The 15,904-nt window shown below is 35.6% G+C and overlaps 1 protein-coding gene across 1 annotated transcript; it reads left to right on the top strand.

Moving 5' to 3' along the window:
- The first annotated feature begins 517 nt into the window (after positions 1-517).
- On the top strand, positions 518-3,964 carry LOC127075318 (uncharacterized). Its single transcript, XM_051016804.1, has 7 exons — positions 518-683; positions 1,509-1,876; positions 2,119-2,346; positions 2,500-2,854; positions 2,942-3,069; positions 3,219-3,354; positions 3,501-3,964. Exons 2-7 carry the CDS (start codon positions 1,533-1,535, stop codon positions 3,738-3,740), a joined length of 1,431 nt encoding a protein of 476 aa, XP_050872761.1. The 5' UTR covers positions 518-683; positions 1,509-1,532; the 3' UTR covers positions 3,741-3,964.
- The last annotated feature ends 11,940 nt before the right edge of the window (positions 3,965-15,904 follow it).

Raw genomic sequence — 15,904 nt, 5'->3', positions numbered from 1 at the left:
TGTATTATATAAATACAAATAAATTATAAATAACATCAATAATAAATATAAAATAATTCTTATTGTGTTGTATTTTAGAATTAAATATATTTGTGATAATTTAAATATTCTAAAATTCAATTATACATATATTTTTTTAACAAATAAGATTAGTAACTACATAAATATATTTTTTAACATTTGAGATTAATATTTTAAAAAGAAGATATGAATAAAATTGTAGTAAGAGGAATTGTTTATTGAATAAAAGAACCATAAATAAATTCTATAAAAAACCCTATAAGTATCTTGTGATTCACTTGTAGTTTTTTTACTACAACAAAATCACCCGTAGATTTATCCACCTAAAATTTCAAGAGCGAAAATCTATCGGATATTCGTGGCTTTATCAATCTGAATTTCCGAAAAATAAATAAATCCCGGCTCTGAAAAAAAAATTAACGCGTTAAAAATAAAAACAAGAAAGAGGTCAAAATTGGTTAGTATTGCCACATCGGATTAAAAAGCGACGTGTCACAATACTATTTGTTAACCCACGTAAAGATCTCCTCCACCATTTCTCCTATTTGAATCGGAAGAACCTCTGTTTCTTAGATCCAGTTCTCACCGCAGCAGCGGAACCTAATTTCTCCATTTCTGCACTCCACGGAATCGCAATCGCAATCCCTATTCTCAATCGATAGGTAAATCTCTTCCTTTTTTATTCCTTTCAGGTATTCTCAGATTTACAGATCTGTGTATATATGTATATATGTATGTGATCGTTCGATCTCCGTTTTGTTTTCTGTTATTCGTTTATGCCGATGTTCATGATTGCATGCGCATTAGCGCTGTAAAATTCAGCCGTGATTTGTGTCTGGATGAACGTGTTGATGGAAAATTGTTGATCTGTTGCATGCGATAAGGGTTTTGAAATCGCGGGTATGTTAGGATCTTTTTTCCCGCCTTGGTGTTTTTGAATCGATTGATACGGATATAGCTGGATCGAGGTCGATTTGGTTGCATGCTTTTTCATTTCGATTTCATGCTGAATGTAGATGTTATGTGATTGTCAATGTTTTCATTGTTTCTAATCCATAGATAAAGGTTTGTTGGATCACATGTCTTTATTATTCAATACACGTACACCGAGAATTATAATTAAACTGTTTTCATTATTTCAGAATTTTTTTTGGGACCTGGAAGTGATCTATTTTTAGTTTTTTAAAATGAAGAATTTGCTCTGTAATGTGATGTTGTTGATTTGGATTTTGTCATTGTTTTCATCTATTTGTTAATGATTTATGAAGTCTGCATGTTTTAAGTTCTGTATGGGAGCAAATCTTGTTTAGTTATTTCCCCTCAAACTCTATCTAGTAATATAAAATGACATAACTAGGAAAACTAATTATGATGTCTTTTCTTTATGAATTTTCTTATGGATGCTGAGGTGTTGATTTAGTATTAGTTTTTCCTGTTCTCATATCTATGGCATCTACTCATCCTTGCACTGTAAATTTTTTATGCAGGTTTAATTAGTCTAATCTGGTAAGATGGGAGGTGGGTTTAGAGTGCTTCACTTAGTCAGACCTTTTCTACCATTCCTTCCTGAAGTTCAGACTGCTGATAGGAAAGTGCCATTTAGAGAGAAGGTCATATATACTGTGATCGCCCTGTTCATTTTTCTGGTTTGTAGTCAGCTCCCTCTGTATGGAATACACTCAACAACGGGTGCTGATCCATTTTATTGGATGCGTGTTATCCTAGCTTCTAACCGAGGAACTGTTATGGAGCTTGGAATCACCCCCATTGTGACTTCTGGATTGGTGATGCAACTTTTGGCTGGGTCGAAGATCATTGAAGTGGACAACAATGTAAGGGAGGATCGTGCTCTCTTGTAAGTATTTTATTTGTTGTTTATGTTATTTTCTTTCCTAGTACATATGATATTTTCCCCCATGGTGTACGCTGGAAATTTCAGATAGTTTCATTGGTAGTTCTGAATTTGTTATACATGCTTCTTTTTGGAGTATGGGAAATTAATATAGCTTTGTGTTATGGCTTACCATATTCTGGAAAATTTTGTTTGTTCTCATGCACAAGTAGATTGACTAATGGGATAAATTCATTTGCTCTCAGGAATGGTGCACAAAAACTACTTGGCATCTTGATAGCAGTTGGAGAGGCTGTTGCCTATGTTCTTTCAGGGATGTATGGTAGTGTGGGCCAACTTGGAGTGGGAAATGCCATCCTCATCATCCTCCAGCTCTTTTTTGCTGGTATCATTGTCATATGTTTAGATGAGCTCCTTCAAAAAGGTTATGGTTTGGGATCTGGAATTTCTCTATTCATTGCCACTAATATCTGGTAAATTTTTTGATGCCTTTTTTTCCATTTCAATATTGATATTTTTTTTATGGATGTTGCTATTTTTTTATAAACAAAGAATACACACTTTTATAAAAACACTATATGAATTTTTATGGATGAATTTTGAAGAATTGTCTCATTTTGATGCAGTGAAAACATTATATGGAAAGCATTTAGTCCCACTACCATTAATAGTGGCCGGGGTGCCGAGTTTGAGGGTGCTGTAATTGCTCTATTCCATTTGTTGATAACTAGAACAGATAAGGTTCGTGCTCTCCGGGAAGCATTTTATCGGCAGAATCTTCCTAATGTCACAAATCTGCTGGCTACTGTCTTGATCTTTCTAATTGTGATATACTTCCAAGGTTTCCGCGTGGTTTTGCCTGTAAGGTCAAAGAATGCTCGTGGACAGCAGGGCTCATATCCAATCAAACTGTTTTACACCTCCAACATGCCCATTATTCTTCAGTCTGCCCTTGTTTCCAATCTCTACTTCCTTTCCCAGGTATAGAGTTTTATCATGGTATGTTGCAAATTGGGGTAAATATTTTCCTATTGTTTTTAACAATATGAATTTATCTGGTATTTACAGCTGCTACACAGAAAGTATGCCGGAAACTTCATTGTGGATCTGTTGGGAAAATGGAAGGAATCTGAATATGGAGGTGGTCACTCTATTCCTGTTGGTGGCATTGCATACTATATAACTGCACCCTCTAGGTAATAGAGGTGTTTCCTTTCAAATGGTTTTATAATTATAAACCTATTAAATTCTTTGCTGAGCTTGATACAAAACTTCAATCAGTTATATATTTAATCTACTTGTTGTCCCAACTCTTAATTTGTCATTTTGAACTGTTTTTTTACAGCTTAGCTGATATGGCAGCCAATCCTTTCCATGCACTGTTCTACCTGGTGTTTATGCTGTCAGCCTGTGCCTTGTTCTCCAAAACTTGGATTGAAGTCTCTGGTTCATCTGCTAGGGATGTTGCCAAGCAGTTGAAGGTGCAGATTTCACATGCATTTATTTAAAATTCATTTGGAGTTAATAACTGTGTTTAATAAGGCTATGCACTATTTTAACAACCGGGAACTGGTTCCATTGCTTTCTAAAATTTTGCATGTGATAACCATCATTTTTCAACTTGCAGGAACAACAAATGGTTATGCCTGGCCATCGGGAATCAAACTTGCAGAAAGAGCTTAACCGATACATTCCCACTGCTGCAGCATTTGGAGGAATGTGTATTGGTGCCCTGACAGTATTGGCAGATTTTATGGGGGCAATTGGTTCAGGAACCGGAATCTTACTTGCCGTAACAATCATCTATCAGTACTTTGAGACATTTGAGAAGGAGAGAGCCAGTGAGCTTGGTTTCTTTGGTTTCTAAACTTAAGTCATCCTTGTTGGTGACGCAATCGGGTTATCCTGCACCAGCAGTTTTGGAGTACTGAGGAATGATTGTAGGTCCTTTAACACAGTAAGGAAGAAAGTAGATTAGCTCGTTGTCACTTTTTTCTCAAGTGAGAAAGTACCAAGTAGTATATCCCTGTAAACGTTTTTGCATTTTCTGAAAATATTTCTGTTAATTTAATATCTCAAAGTTAGACACCATCGGGTAAATGCGTACTTTTAGAAGTTAATTAAATTTTGTTTTTTAATAATTATGTTGCTTGTTTGTATATTTCTTTGAAGAGGCGTGTTATTTAATTTTTGTGCAACATCAAGTCAATTGAAAAGGAATAACATTAATAATGAACTGAGAACAAGCTTGGCTAGCACATAGTAGTGGTTCATGGCATCACATGTTTAGTGGGAAAAAGGTATTAAGGGATTAGTTTATGTATATGGTTCATTGCACTTGTGATTTGGCGAAGTGACCTAGGTTGTTGATGTTTAATGACGAGAGAATCATATGTATATTTATAGAGGCGATTATATCGAATTTAAAGTTATATACTCTTGGAATGACCATAATACTATAGTCTATCAAATAGATCATTCAAGTAGTATGTTTTCTTTGAAAAATATAGGCAAAATATTCTTTTTATCCCTTAACTATATTTTTGGATTCAGGTGGGTCCCTTAATGTCACTTTGATCCTCTTTTTGTTTTTGGAAACATTGTCAATGTTTGTTCTTCCGGTAGTGGACGTCAGTCGAAGTCAAAGACAACTGCCAAGTGACATGTTATTTGATGAGGTTGACAAGTGACTCAATATAGTTTCTGAAATATTTTGTTGATGTGGAGAAGTTAATATAGCTTCAGAAATATTATGTTGTTGTTGTTCAAAACGAAGGAATTCTAAGTAGCTGAAGACAAAATTTCGATCACAAGTATGTATTATTTAGATGTTCTCGTAACTGAATTAGGGTAAAATTTAGGGATTGCTGCAAATTTAGGGATTTTTGTACATTTAGGATATTTTTTTTAATAGATTTAGGACTTTTCTTGAGTCAGGATTTTGTCGTACTTTATTTGGGCACTCATGTGCTCTTGCATTTAAGCAAAATCTCTACACTTGAGTAACCTCATAGGCATCTCGCCTCCTACAATCTTTCTCATAATGGTCATCTTGCCTAAGCTGCATGTTTTGTAGCATAGTCATGATGGAAGACGGGTCACCAAATCCAATATCAAAGTTATTACCATGAGCATCGCCGTGAGTAGCATCTTACATAAAAGTATCATCCTCAAGAACATCATGAGAAGTATCAATTGGTTGATCATCAACATATGTGTCTCGGCAGATTCATCACCAAACTCAGAAGGATCATCAAAATTATATATCTTCCTGTCATTCTTACCCATACAAAAGTAGTACACCCGACGATTTTCATCCCAAAAGTAACCCATATTGATTAGCTTATGTTGGGAGAACTCTTGAGCCTGGCCCGAATATCTATACTGAAGATTTAACATTTCAATGTTGAAATAGTTCAAAATCTTGGCAATCATGGAAACATAGCAGAATTACGTTCCTTTGTTGCAGCCCTTGATGGAGAACATCCGAGAAACAAAATAATTTGCCCAATTAGTTTTAATCTTGTTCAAAAGAATATAGATCAGATGAATTTCAGCACCATCTATTCTTGAGAACCCGCCTTTATTTAGGCGCAATGCATGAGAAACCATCCATAGCAAAATCCTAGGAACCATCTTCAATTGGTCAGTTGTAATAGGATCATAACAATCATCAGAATGAGGAGCCTTAAGTAACTAACTCATATGTATGTTCTATTTAAAATGTTGATGAAGGTTGGTATCTGTCACCAACGGTTCATCATCAGCATCAACAATAGTAATACCAAATAAAGACTTCCAAAGATCATTAGTAAACTTATAAACAGTATTACCTATGGTAAACTTGAAGGATGAACCACGCCTATCATGTAGCCTAGAGTAAAATACTTGAAGGAGGTCTTCATTATAGTCGTGTGCAAGCTTCATAAAGTAATCAATTTGTTGATGCGCAATAAGACTAACAACATATGGAATATCCAAACAGCCAGCCACAATAGGCTTCCAATCAATTGCTTCACAACAAGCTGGTGTTTATGTTTTTGCTCAAATTCTTCAATAGACCTAGTTTAAACCAATGAAAATGGAGTTTCCAGAACTGTAGAAGATTTGGTTGCCTTATGTAACGCCTTAGACTGCTTTCAGGATTACTGACTCACCCCGCAAACCAACACGGATCTTTTCAGCAAGTTTTGTCCTCACTCACATGCTTTCCGGGAAACTTCCCATAAGGTCACTCATCCAAATATTACTCCAAGTCAAGCAAAATTAACTATGAAGTTCTTATCTATTAGGCTACCGAAAAGAAGATGCATCTTGTTGGTATATGTAATATCAATTAATCCTTATAAGCCTTCTTTCAACCATGCAGTCTCATACCTGCATAACCTCAGGATCTCTCTCATTCTGATGTGAATTCGGTTTTACCTTAGAAGCTGATAGGAGTGTCTCATTGTCATGCCTCGTGCACTGTCAACCACTCCCTCGTCATCGGGTGTTACATGTAACCACTCTTCGCCCTCTCCGGCCTCGGGTGTTATATGCCCACCAGCTTTCGCTTGGTTCATCCCCGAACCATATCGTACTAGGAGAGCTCTGCTCTGGTACCATTTGTAACGCCTCATATTGCTTTCAGGATTACCGATTGACCCCACAAACCAACACGAATCTTTTCAGCAAGTTTTGTCCTCACTCACACGCTTTTTGGAAAACTTCTCAGATGGCCACTCATCCAAATACTACTCCAAGTCAAGCACGCTTAACTATGGAGTTCTTATCTGTTAGACTACCAAAAGAATATGCATCTTGTTGGTATAGGTAATACCAATTAATCCTTATAAGTCTTTTTTCAACCATGCAGTCCCATACTTGCACAGTGTAACACCTGAGGCCAGAGAGGGCGGAGAGTGGTTACATGTAACACCCGATGATGAGAGAGTGGTTGACGGTGCACGAGGCATGACAATCATACACTCCTAGCAGCTTCTAGGGAAAACTGAATTCACATCGGAATGAGAGGGATCCCGAGGTTGTCCAGATATGGAACTGCATGGTTGAAGGAACGCTTATGAGGATTAATTGGTATTACTTATACCAATAAGATGCATCTTCTTTTTGGTAGTCTAACAGATAAGAACTTCATAGTTAAGTGTACTTGACTTGAAGTAGTATTTGGATGGGTAACCTTCTAGAAAGTTTCCTGAAAAGTATGAGAGAGTGTGAGAGTCTGGTGCGTTACATATGGTATCAGAGCAATAATCCCCAGAAAAATATTTTTGGGTTGGGACGAGTTGTGTGACGCTTGCTTTGAATTATATGAATGTTTTGATTTCCTTGTTGTTATACTTGCTATTTTTTCCTTTGTTATCATAATGATCGAAAGTTATTTGTACTAATAATATCTACTGGTTTTTTATTTTTATGATCCATGTGTTTGTTCTTGAGTTTATGTTTTATAATCGTAGATATATAAGAGTTTGTCATTGTTTATTTTAATAATTATGGAATTTTTAATTTTAATTTATTAGTTTGGATGAATGATAATATTTGTTCGTAATGTTGTTAAAGCGGAGAAAGAAAAAAAATTATAATTTGAAAATTTAAACTCTTAATTTTATAGTATATTGTTAGTTTTGAAATTATTTGATTGATTTTAACGTTGAATTTATTTCATGAATAAACACAATTAAAAAACTATAATGTATATGTGTGATATAAGAATTGAGATTCATAAGAATATTGTAGTAGGAATCAATTGCTTAAAATTTCACGTATAATTGTTGTCTTAATAATTGTATGAATTTTGTGGTTATTTGTAGTCCATATAAATTAAAATGTGTATAATTGTATTATTATAAATTACCTTGCTATTGTCGGTTACTATAAGTTCTTTTCTTCATAATATGTTTTATTATTGTTTGTCACTATAAGTTCTTTTATGCATAATCTATTTCATTATTGTCTGTCACTAAATATTATTTCCTATATTATATGTTTTCTACAATTTGTCCCTAAAAGTGTTTTTCATTATGATTTGTTATATGAAGTCTGTCACGAAAAACAATATTGTTTTTGTTAGTTTCGATAATTGTCTTTTATTGAATATGTTTTGTATTTTATGTATTGTAATTTTATTGTTGTTATTTATGTATTTAAATTCTCTGTTTTATTTTATGTTGTTGATACTAAATATATTTATAAAAAAATAATGATGATACAATGCTTATGGAGTTAAGATAAATAAATGATTTTATTTTGTAAAATTGCATGTGCCTTGTTTGGAAGAAAATGAAATTATTATGATCAGTGTTGTGGATTGAGTTTATTCCAGAGTGTTCAAACGAAAAGAGTTGGAAATATGAAATGATGTGTGAGTGTTTGATAGTCTAATGCTTTGACTTTTCTATTTAATTTTTCAAATATATTATTATTTGAGATCAAAAATTACTTTTGGAACACCTAGAGTTAATAATAGATTGTTAAATATTTTCTAATTCAACTAGATTGTAAGATATGGATAACTCGACATTCATCTCCGAAGGATGGTGTGCGCTTTAGGCACAAGTAATTGAAATTTGTACATTAGATGTGATAAGTCATATTATTTCGGGGGAATATGGATCAAATGCATTTATGAACAAAAGAAAATTCAGCGAACTCTAAATGCAAGTCGTAGCCAATGTTATAATTGTTAAATTAAGATTGTCTATATCATTATTATTATTGTTGATATTTGTAAATATAGTATTAAGAATATGTGTATATCGAATAGTCTCACATCGACTATATCATGTAATTAGTTATAATCTCTCTATATATAATAAAGTCTCCGTAGTGCTTTTCAAGACACACGGTTATTCAAATGTCTCTTAGTCTCCTAATTCAACATGGTATCTAGAGCCTACTAAGAGGCAATTCTTTCTTCGCCGTGCTTTACCCGGTTGACCCACTGTCTTCCGGTGAATTATTATTTTTTATTTTTCTTGCAAACCGTGTCATCACTCTGGTTTGCCTCTCACTTTTCAAAATTCTCCGGTTACCTTCCAGCAAAAGCGCCTCTTCCGATCCAGCCACTCCCTACTTTTCATCGGCAGAAATCTCCCCACGTGACAGCACCTCCGATGGTCGATCCCGACAATTTTCCCACCGCTCCACTCTCCATAGGGCAATTGTTTCAGATCCGATACTCATGGCTACTCCTCATAACTTTACGCCAAACTACGATGATTTCCTCAGGTGGTATCAGAATTATCAGAACTTAGATTCTACTACTTCGGTAGCACACACTGGTAATTCATCTGCTTGTCTCTCTCAATCATCTTCTCTTGGATCTTGGGTCCTTGATTCTGGTGCGTCTGATCATGTTACCGGTAATAAAAATCTTTTCTCTTCCCTCTCTACATCCAGTTTCTTACCTACTACAACTTCTGCCAATGGTTCTCAAACCCGACCTGAAGGGATTGGTTCTGTTCAAATTCTACCTTCTCTCTCTGTTACTTCTGTCCTCTATGTACCTAATTGTCCATTTAATTTACTTTCAGTCAGTCGTTTAACTCGTCCTCTTGATTGTAGTGTCACCTTCATTAACAATAATGTTACCCTGCAGGATCGGAGTTCGGGACGGACGATTGGTGTCGGATGTGAGTCTCAAGGCCTTTATTACCTCTCAGTGTCATCTCAGACATGCTCAGCCAAAGATTCTCCACTCACTATCCATGCTCAGTTAGGTCATCTCAGTCTTTCCAAACTACATAAGTTGGTGCCAAATTTATCGAAGGTATCTAATTTACATTGTGAGTCGTGTCAGCTAGGGAAACACACTCGTGGTTAGTTTCCCAATCGAGTCGATAAACGAGCTTCGTCCCCTTTTGCTTTAGTTCACACCGATGTTTGGGGTCCCTCGCGTACTGTCTCTACTCTTGAGTCTAGGTATTTTGTCACATTTATTGATGATTTTTCACGTTGCACGTGGTTATTTTTAATGAAGAATAGGTCTAAATTATTTTCTATTTTTGAACAATTTTATCAAGAAATAAGAACTCAATTCGGTGTGTCTATCCGTACCTTAAGAAGTGACAATGCCTGTGAATATTTATCCCAACAATTTTAGAATTTTATGTCACGCAAAGGTATTCTCCATGAAACATATTGCCCTCACACACCTCAACAAAACGGGGTAGCCGAACGCAAAAATCGGCATCTTGTAGAAACCACTCAGACCCTACTTCTCCATGGTAATGTTCCACTTCGGTTTTGGGGGGATGTTGTGCTAACGGAATGTTACCTTATAAATCGCATGCCCTCATCTGTCCTTAACAATAAAATCCCTCATTCAATCCTTTTTCCCAATTCCCCACTTCACCCAATTCATCCTCGAGTCTTCGGGTCCACATGTTTTGTACACAATCTCTCTCCTGGTCTTGATAAACTCTCAGCTCGATCACTAAAATGTGTCTTTCTTGGTTATCATCGATCCAAAAAGGTTATCGTTGTTATTCACATACTTTACAACGATACCTAGTATCGGCCGATGTTACCTTCTTTGAGTCGGTTCCATATTTCGAGTCCAGTCACGTAACTCTAGAACCCATTCAAGAAAGTACTCCCACACCTTTTTCGACAGTTATTAATGTCCCGCCTATCATTATCCCCCATCAGTCTAGGGCTCCTGACCCCCCCACTTCTCGACCACTTCAAACATATCAGCGTCGTCACCCAACGCCTGTCGTCCCTGTCCCTGAAGTCATATTTGTCCCTGAAGTCATACCTGTCCCTGAGGTCATTGAAAACTCTCCTCCGACGCCTCCATCATCACCGGATCTGATCCTGCAACCTGAGTCCGATCTTCCGATTGCCCTTCGAAAAGGTATACGTCAAACACGAAATCCTTCTCCACATTATATTGATTTATGTTATCATCGTCTTTCCCCTTTGCAGTATACTTGTTTGTCTTCTTTGTCTTCTGTTTCTATTCCTAAAACTCCAGGTGAAGCATTATCTCACCCTGAGTGGAGGCAAGCAATGATTGATAAAATGTGGGCTCTTCAAAGCAGTGGTACCTGGGAACTGGTTCCTCTACCCCATGGGAAATCTTTAGTAGGTTGTCGTTGGCTTTATACAGTGAAGGTTGGTCCAGATGGTAAGATTGATCGATATAAAGCTCGTTTGGTAGCCAAAGGATACACTCAGATTTTTGGATTGGATTATAGTGATACCTTCTCGCCTGTAGCCAAGATGGCATCTGTTAGACTTCTTCTAGCCATTGCAGCCATTCGACATTGTCCACTTCATCAACTTGACATCAAAAATGCTTTTTTACATGGTGATCTTGAAGAGGAAGTATATATGGAGCAACCACCTGGATTTGTTGCCCAGGGGGAGTCATCGAATATGGTGTGTAGGTTACACAGGTCTCTTTATGGTCTTAAGCAATCTCCGAGAGCTTGGTTCGGCAGATTCAGCACTGTAGTACAACAATTTGGTATGATCCGTAGTGAAGTTGATCATTCTGTTTTTTATCGTCACTCAGCCCAAGGGTGTATTTATCTTATTGTGTATGTAGATGATATTGTCATAATTGGTAGTGATCAGCAGGGCATATTCCAGTTAAAGCAACATCTCTCGAATCAATTTCAGACAAAAGATCTTGGTAAACTTCGCTATTTCTTGGGTATTGAGGTAGCTCAATCTAAAGATGGTTTGGTGATTTCTCAACGAAAATATGCTATGGATATTTTGGAAGAAACAGGTTTGTTGAATGCTAAACCAGCTGATACTCCTATGGATCCAAGTGTCAAACTACTATCCAAGCAGGGGGAGCCTTTATCTGACTCAGGAAGGTATAGAAGATTGGTTGGAAAGTTGAATTATCTCACCGTCACTCGTCCAGACATTTCTTTTGCAGTTAGTATCGTAAGTCAGTTCTTAAACTCCCCTTGTCAAGAACACATGGATGCTGTTATCCGGATTCTGAGATACATCAAATGTGCTCCAGGAAAAGGTCTAGTGTATGAAAATAAAGGACATACTCAGATAGTTGGATACTCCGATGCTGATTGGGCAGGGTCACCCATTGATAGACGATCCACCTCTGGGTATTGTGTACTTGTTGGAGGAAACCTTATATCCTGGAAAAGTAAGAAACAAAACGTAGTTGCAAGATCAAGCGCCGAGGCAGAGTATAGAGCCATGGCAATGGCAACATGTGAACTTATTTGGTTAAAACAGTTGCTCAAGGAACTTCAAATTGAAGAAGCAAGACCAATGACACTTATTTGTGATAATCAAGCCGCATTGCACATTGCTTCAAATCCAGTCTTCCATGAGAGGACCAAACATATTGAGATAGACTGTCACTTTATCAGAGAGAAAATTGAATCAGGTGACATCGTCACAAACTTTGTCAACTCTAATGATCAATTGGCAGACGTGTTCATAAAATCTCTACGAAGTCCCAGAACTAATTATATATGTAACAAGCTTGGTGCATTTGACTTATATGCTCAAGCTTGAGGGGGAATGTTGATATTTGTAAATATAGTATTAAGAATATGTGTATATCGAATACTCTCACATCGACTATATCATGTAATTATATGTAATGCAACTCATGACACAACGTTTAACTATGTATGTGATACCAACAACATGTAAGTAAATCGATTATTGTTCAACAATAATAATCTCGCCACGATTAATCAAACTTATAATAATTAATTACAACACCAAAACAGCCTGAACAGTAGCCAATCATCGACCAAACTGCAAAACAACGTCGAAATTTTGAAACAAAAGCTCGAACTACGCAAACAGGGACAAGAATGTCTCTTCTAATAGCATGACGGGTAGCTCGTCACCAGGGTGACGTCTGCCATCCTGTTAAAAAAATCTCATATTGTCTTTATAGTTACGACCGACTTGGAAAACTAAGCCTGAAGACTATGATGGTGTCCCCGTCGTAACGTTAACATTATCTAGGTGATGTCCGTCACCTGCACCAGGATGCAAAAATGCAAATTTGCCATGGAATTTCACTAGAAGCTCCAATTTTGGCTTCCCAAAAATCCTAACACATCCAAAAAAGTATGCTACATATTATAACATAGTAAATCACATATTTGCACAGTTTATTAATCAATTTCATGAATTTCATATTTATCTTGAAATCTTCCAAAATTCCAACAATTGCATAAAATGATATACACATAAACAAAATCATACACACACGAATTTGATCACGAAAGTCAGATAATAACACACTCGATTATCAGTTTTCAGATTGTCATACAACAACAATAATTCACAAAAGATTTTACACAATCCCTAAAGAGAGTAATGGTCTCTCTTCTCTACCTTTTCATGCAAAACATTCATAAAAGTCATTTCTCTCCCATTATCTTAGATTCTTAGCAGCAATTCTAAATTAGGTTGAGGTTGGTGCTTTGGGTTCTTTCCTCTTCAAGCCATAGCATCCATTTTCTCCCAAAAACTCTATTTTACTTACTACCTCCTCAAAGGCTCCGTTAATCTCTATTTATATCTAAAAACTTAATTTAATCTTTTGTTAATTATATTTTGGCCCAACTCTTCTCATAACTCTCACCACATCCCTTATTTCTCATTAATTCATAGTTTCCACTCAAACCTATATTTTTATTTTATTTTAATTAATTCAAAATAATTATTAATTCTAATTATTTCTAATTACTTTAATCATTCTATTCACCCATTAATGCTCTCACTACACCCCACCATACACCTCATACACATATCATTCATAATAATTTTAATTAAAAGCGCACCACATACTAAATAATTAAATAAAACACAAATAATCTGATTAAATTAATTAATCAAATTTTGGGGTGTTACAAGTGCAAACTTCATCCATTCGTATTGAGCTATCAAGTTTTACCTTCATACATTAATACAAGCGCATGAGAGACCATAGGTTTTCATAAATGTGCAACCACACTTTGAGCTATCAGAACCTAATTTATCAACTTGTTTATCTTCGTGAAAATATAATTCAGTCTTGCTCGAGCTATGTTGTCGACCAATTGAGAATAAAGATTGTTGTCTTTGAATTTGTGTTCCAACACTGTGATGCTACGACCAAATAACGTATGTATCTCAATTTTTTTATTTTGGATCATTTGGTTCACAAACTCCGAACCTCTACACAAATCACCCTTACTATTTTCCAACCAATTATTCTATGTAGGATGGGCAGACTCAACTCGGTTTGTTTTTGTATTTCAAGGTGTCTAACCTGATCGGTCCAAGCACAAATAAATTTCTCCTTCACCGGGTACAGAATTGTACTTTCAACATATTTCAACAAATTTGGATATTTCTCACAAACGTTTTTGAAATGTATAGCAGCATCGGATATAACTCTTTTGTAGAAGAATTTATTATAACATACCATGCATCTATTATTCTTTCCACTATCACGCCTGCCTTGACCATTTTTCCATCTTCGACTTTTATTTATTTCATCCCTACCGCAGGTTTAACCCGACTTCTCACATTCTTTGTTATGTGATACCTACAAAGTAATGTATAAGAAGTAGGAAATACCTTTGCAACTGAATTCATCAAAGTGGTATCGTGATCGATAACAATTACGTTCGGCATGTCTTTTTTATCCTTCAACATTGTCTAGCACACCTCTAAATCCTAAGTAAGATTCTCCTCTTTTTCGCTCTCTAGAAATGCAAAACCGATATAATGTCTTCTTAGTAAAGGTAACACCAACAATTTTTAATAATGGAAGCATGTATTTGTTGGTCTTATACGCTGAATCGATGATGAGCACGGTAGGAAACATGTTGAACAACTTGATGGGATAAGGATGAGTCTAAAATATATCTCTAACGGTTACTCTATCCTCACATGTTTGGTACCTAGATACATGATCGTTATCATCCAAAGCTTTTAAGAGTTGTTGTATTTCAGTTATATCCCCCCTCAGCACCTTGTTAGTTTAGGCTCGAATCTTGTAAATTTGCTTGATGTTTGCGATATTTCTGGGTCTTTTACATTTCAAAGTTGCAAGTATATTTTTCGGTTGCACCATATTCAATGTCATGTCTGAAATGTATTCCTTCTCTTCTGACATGAGGCGGCATGCAATTGAATAACTTCTCACACATATCATGGTTATGTAAACCACATATCTTATTAAATCTCCATTTGTTATTTGCCAACAGATAACCATGCAACTTAAAGGGATGCTTACATTTTCTTGAATTGATGTCATCTCGTTTGAAATTCTGGAGAGGAGTGTTATACTTCCCACGCATGTCATTATCACCAATGCACTTCTTCTATCCGAGTCATTATCGAACCTTTTGTTTACAACACCAAACCCCAGTTTGGATGTCTCCGTACAATTTCATTGAAGCATGTGATCACAAAATTCAAACTCTTGCCCACTTATAAAATGGTTGCAAACATTTACCTCCTTCACAACATCATGTATTACATTCTGAGACATAATAGGTTTATGGAAAACATCGGGATGCACCACATCTAATGAAAACAATAACATAAAATGTTCAAAAATATATGAAATTGAAAACATATTAGGGGCAAATGAAAACAAACAAACTCCATAAACACATTTCCGAAGGAATTCATACAAATCCGAAAATGCATTTTCAAATACAACGCAAATTTTTTCAATTGCAAAACAAGATTAATGTGACAATGAGGCATAAAATAAACTATATTTTCCTTAAATTTCAACTTCTTTTGCTCCTTTTAATGTAGAGAAACACAAGAATAAAATTTTAAAGTGAAAATCTTGATTGAGAATAAAAAGACTTTTGGAAAGGACTGTGAGCAAAAATGGATATGGGGTCTGATCATGCAAGTGGCTGTTTTATTAAAATCACATTTGATATTTCCAAAAATGCATCTCCAGAAATAATTTACATGCAAAATGGCAGATTTTTAAATTTCTACTTCAAAACTCCATAAATGTATTTTCGAAAACTTCATTGTGATGCTCAATAATCAATAACTTGA

This window comes from Lathyrus oleraceus, chromosome 4 (assembly GCF_024323335.1).
Source record: "Lathyrus oleraceus cultivar Zhongwan6 chromosome 4, CAAS_Psat_ZW6_1.0, whole genome shotgun sequence".
Classification (NCBI taxonomy): Eukaryota; Viridiplantae; Streptophyta; class Magnoliopsida; order Fabales; family Fabaceae; genus Lathyrus; species Lathyrus oleraceus.
This window is presented reverse-complemented; position numbering and strand designations above follow the sequence as displayed.

Bases quoted from the DNA above. Each gene is read 5' to 3' on its own strand.
- LOC127075318 (XM_051016804.1), top strand. From the start codon at position 1,533: ATGGGAGGTGGGTTTAGAGTGCTTCACTTAGTCAGACCTTTTCTACCA. The intron at 2,347-2,499 runs GTAAATTTTTTG...ATTTTGATGCAG, and splicing joins TTCATTGCCACTAATATCTG to TGAAAACATTATATGGAAAG. The intron at 3,355-3,500 runs GTGCAGATTTCA...TTCAACTTGCAG, and splicing joins ATGTTGCCAAGCAGTTGAAG to GAACAACAAATGGTTATGCC.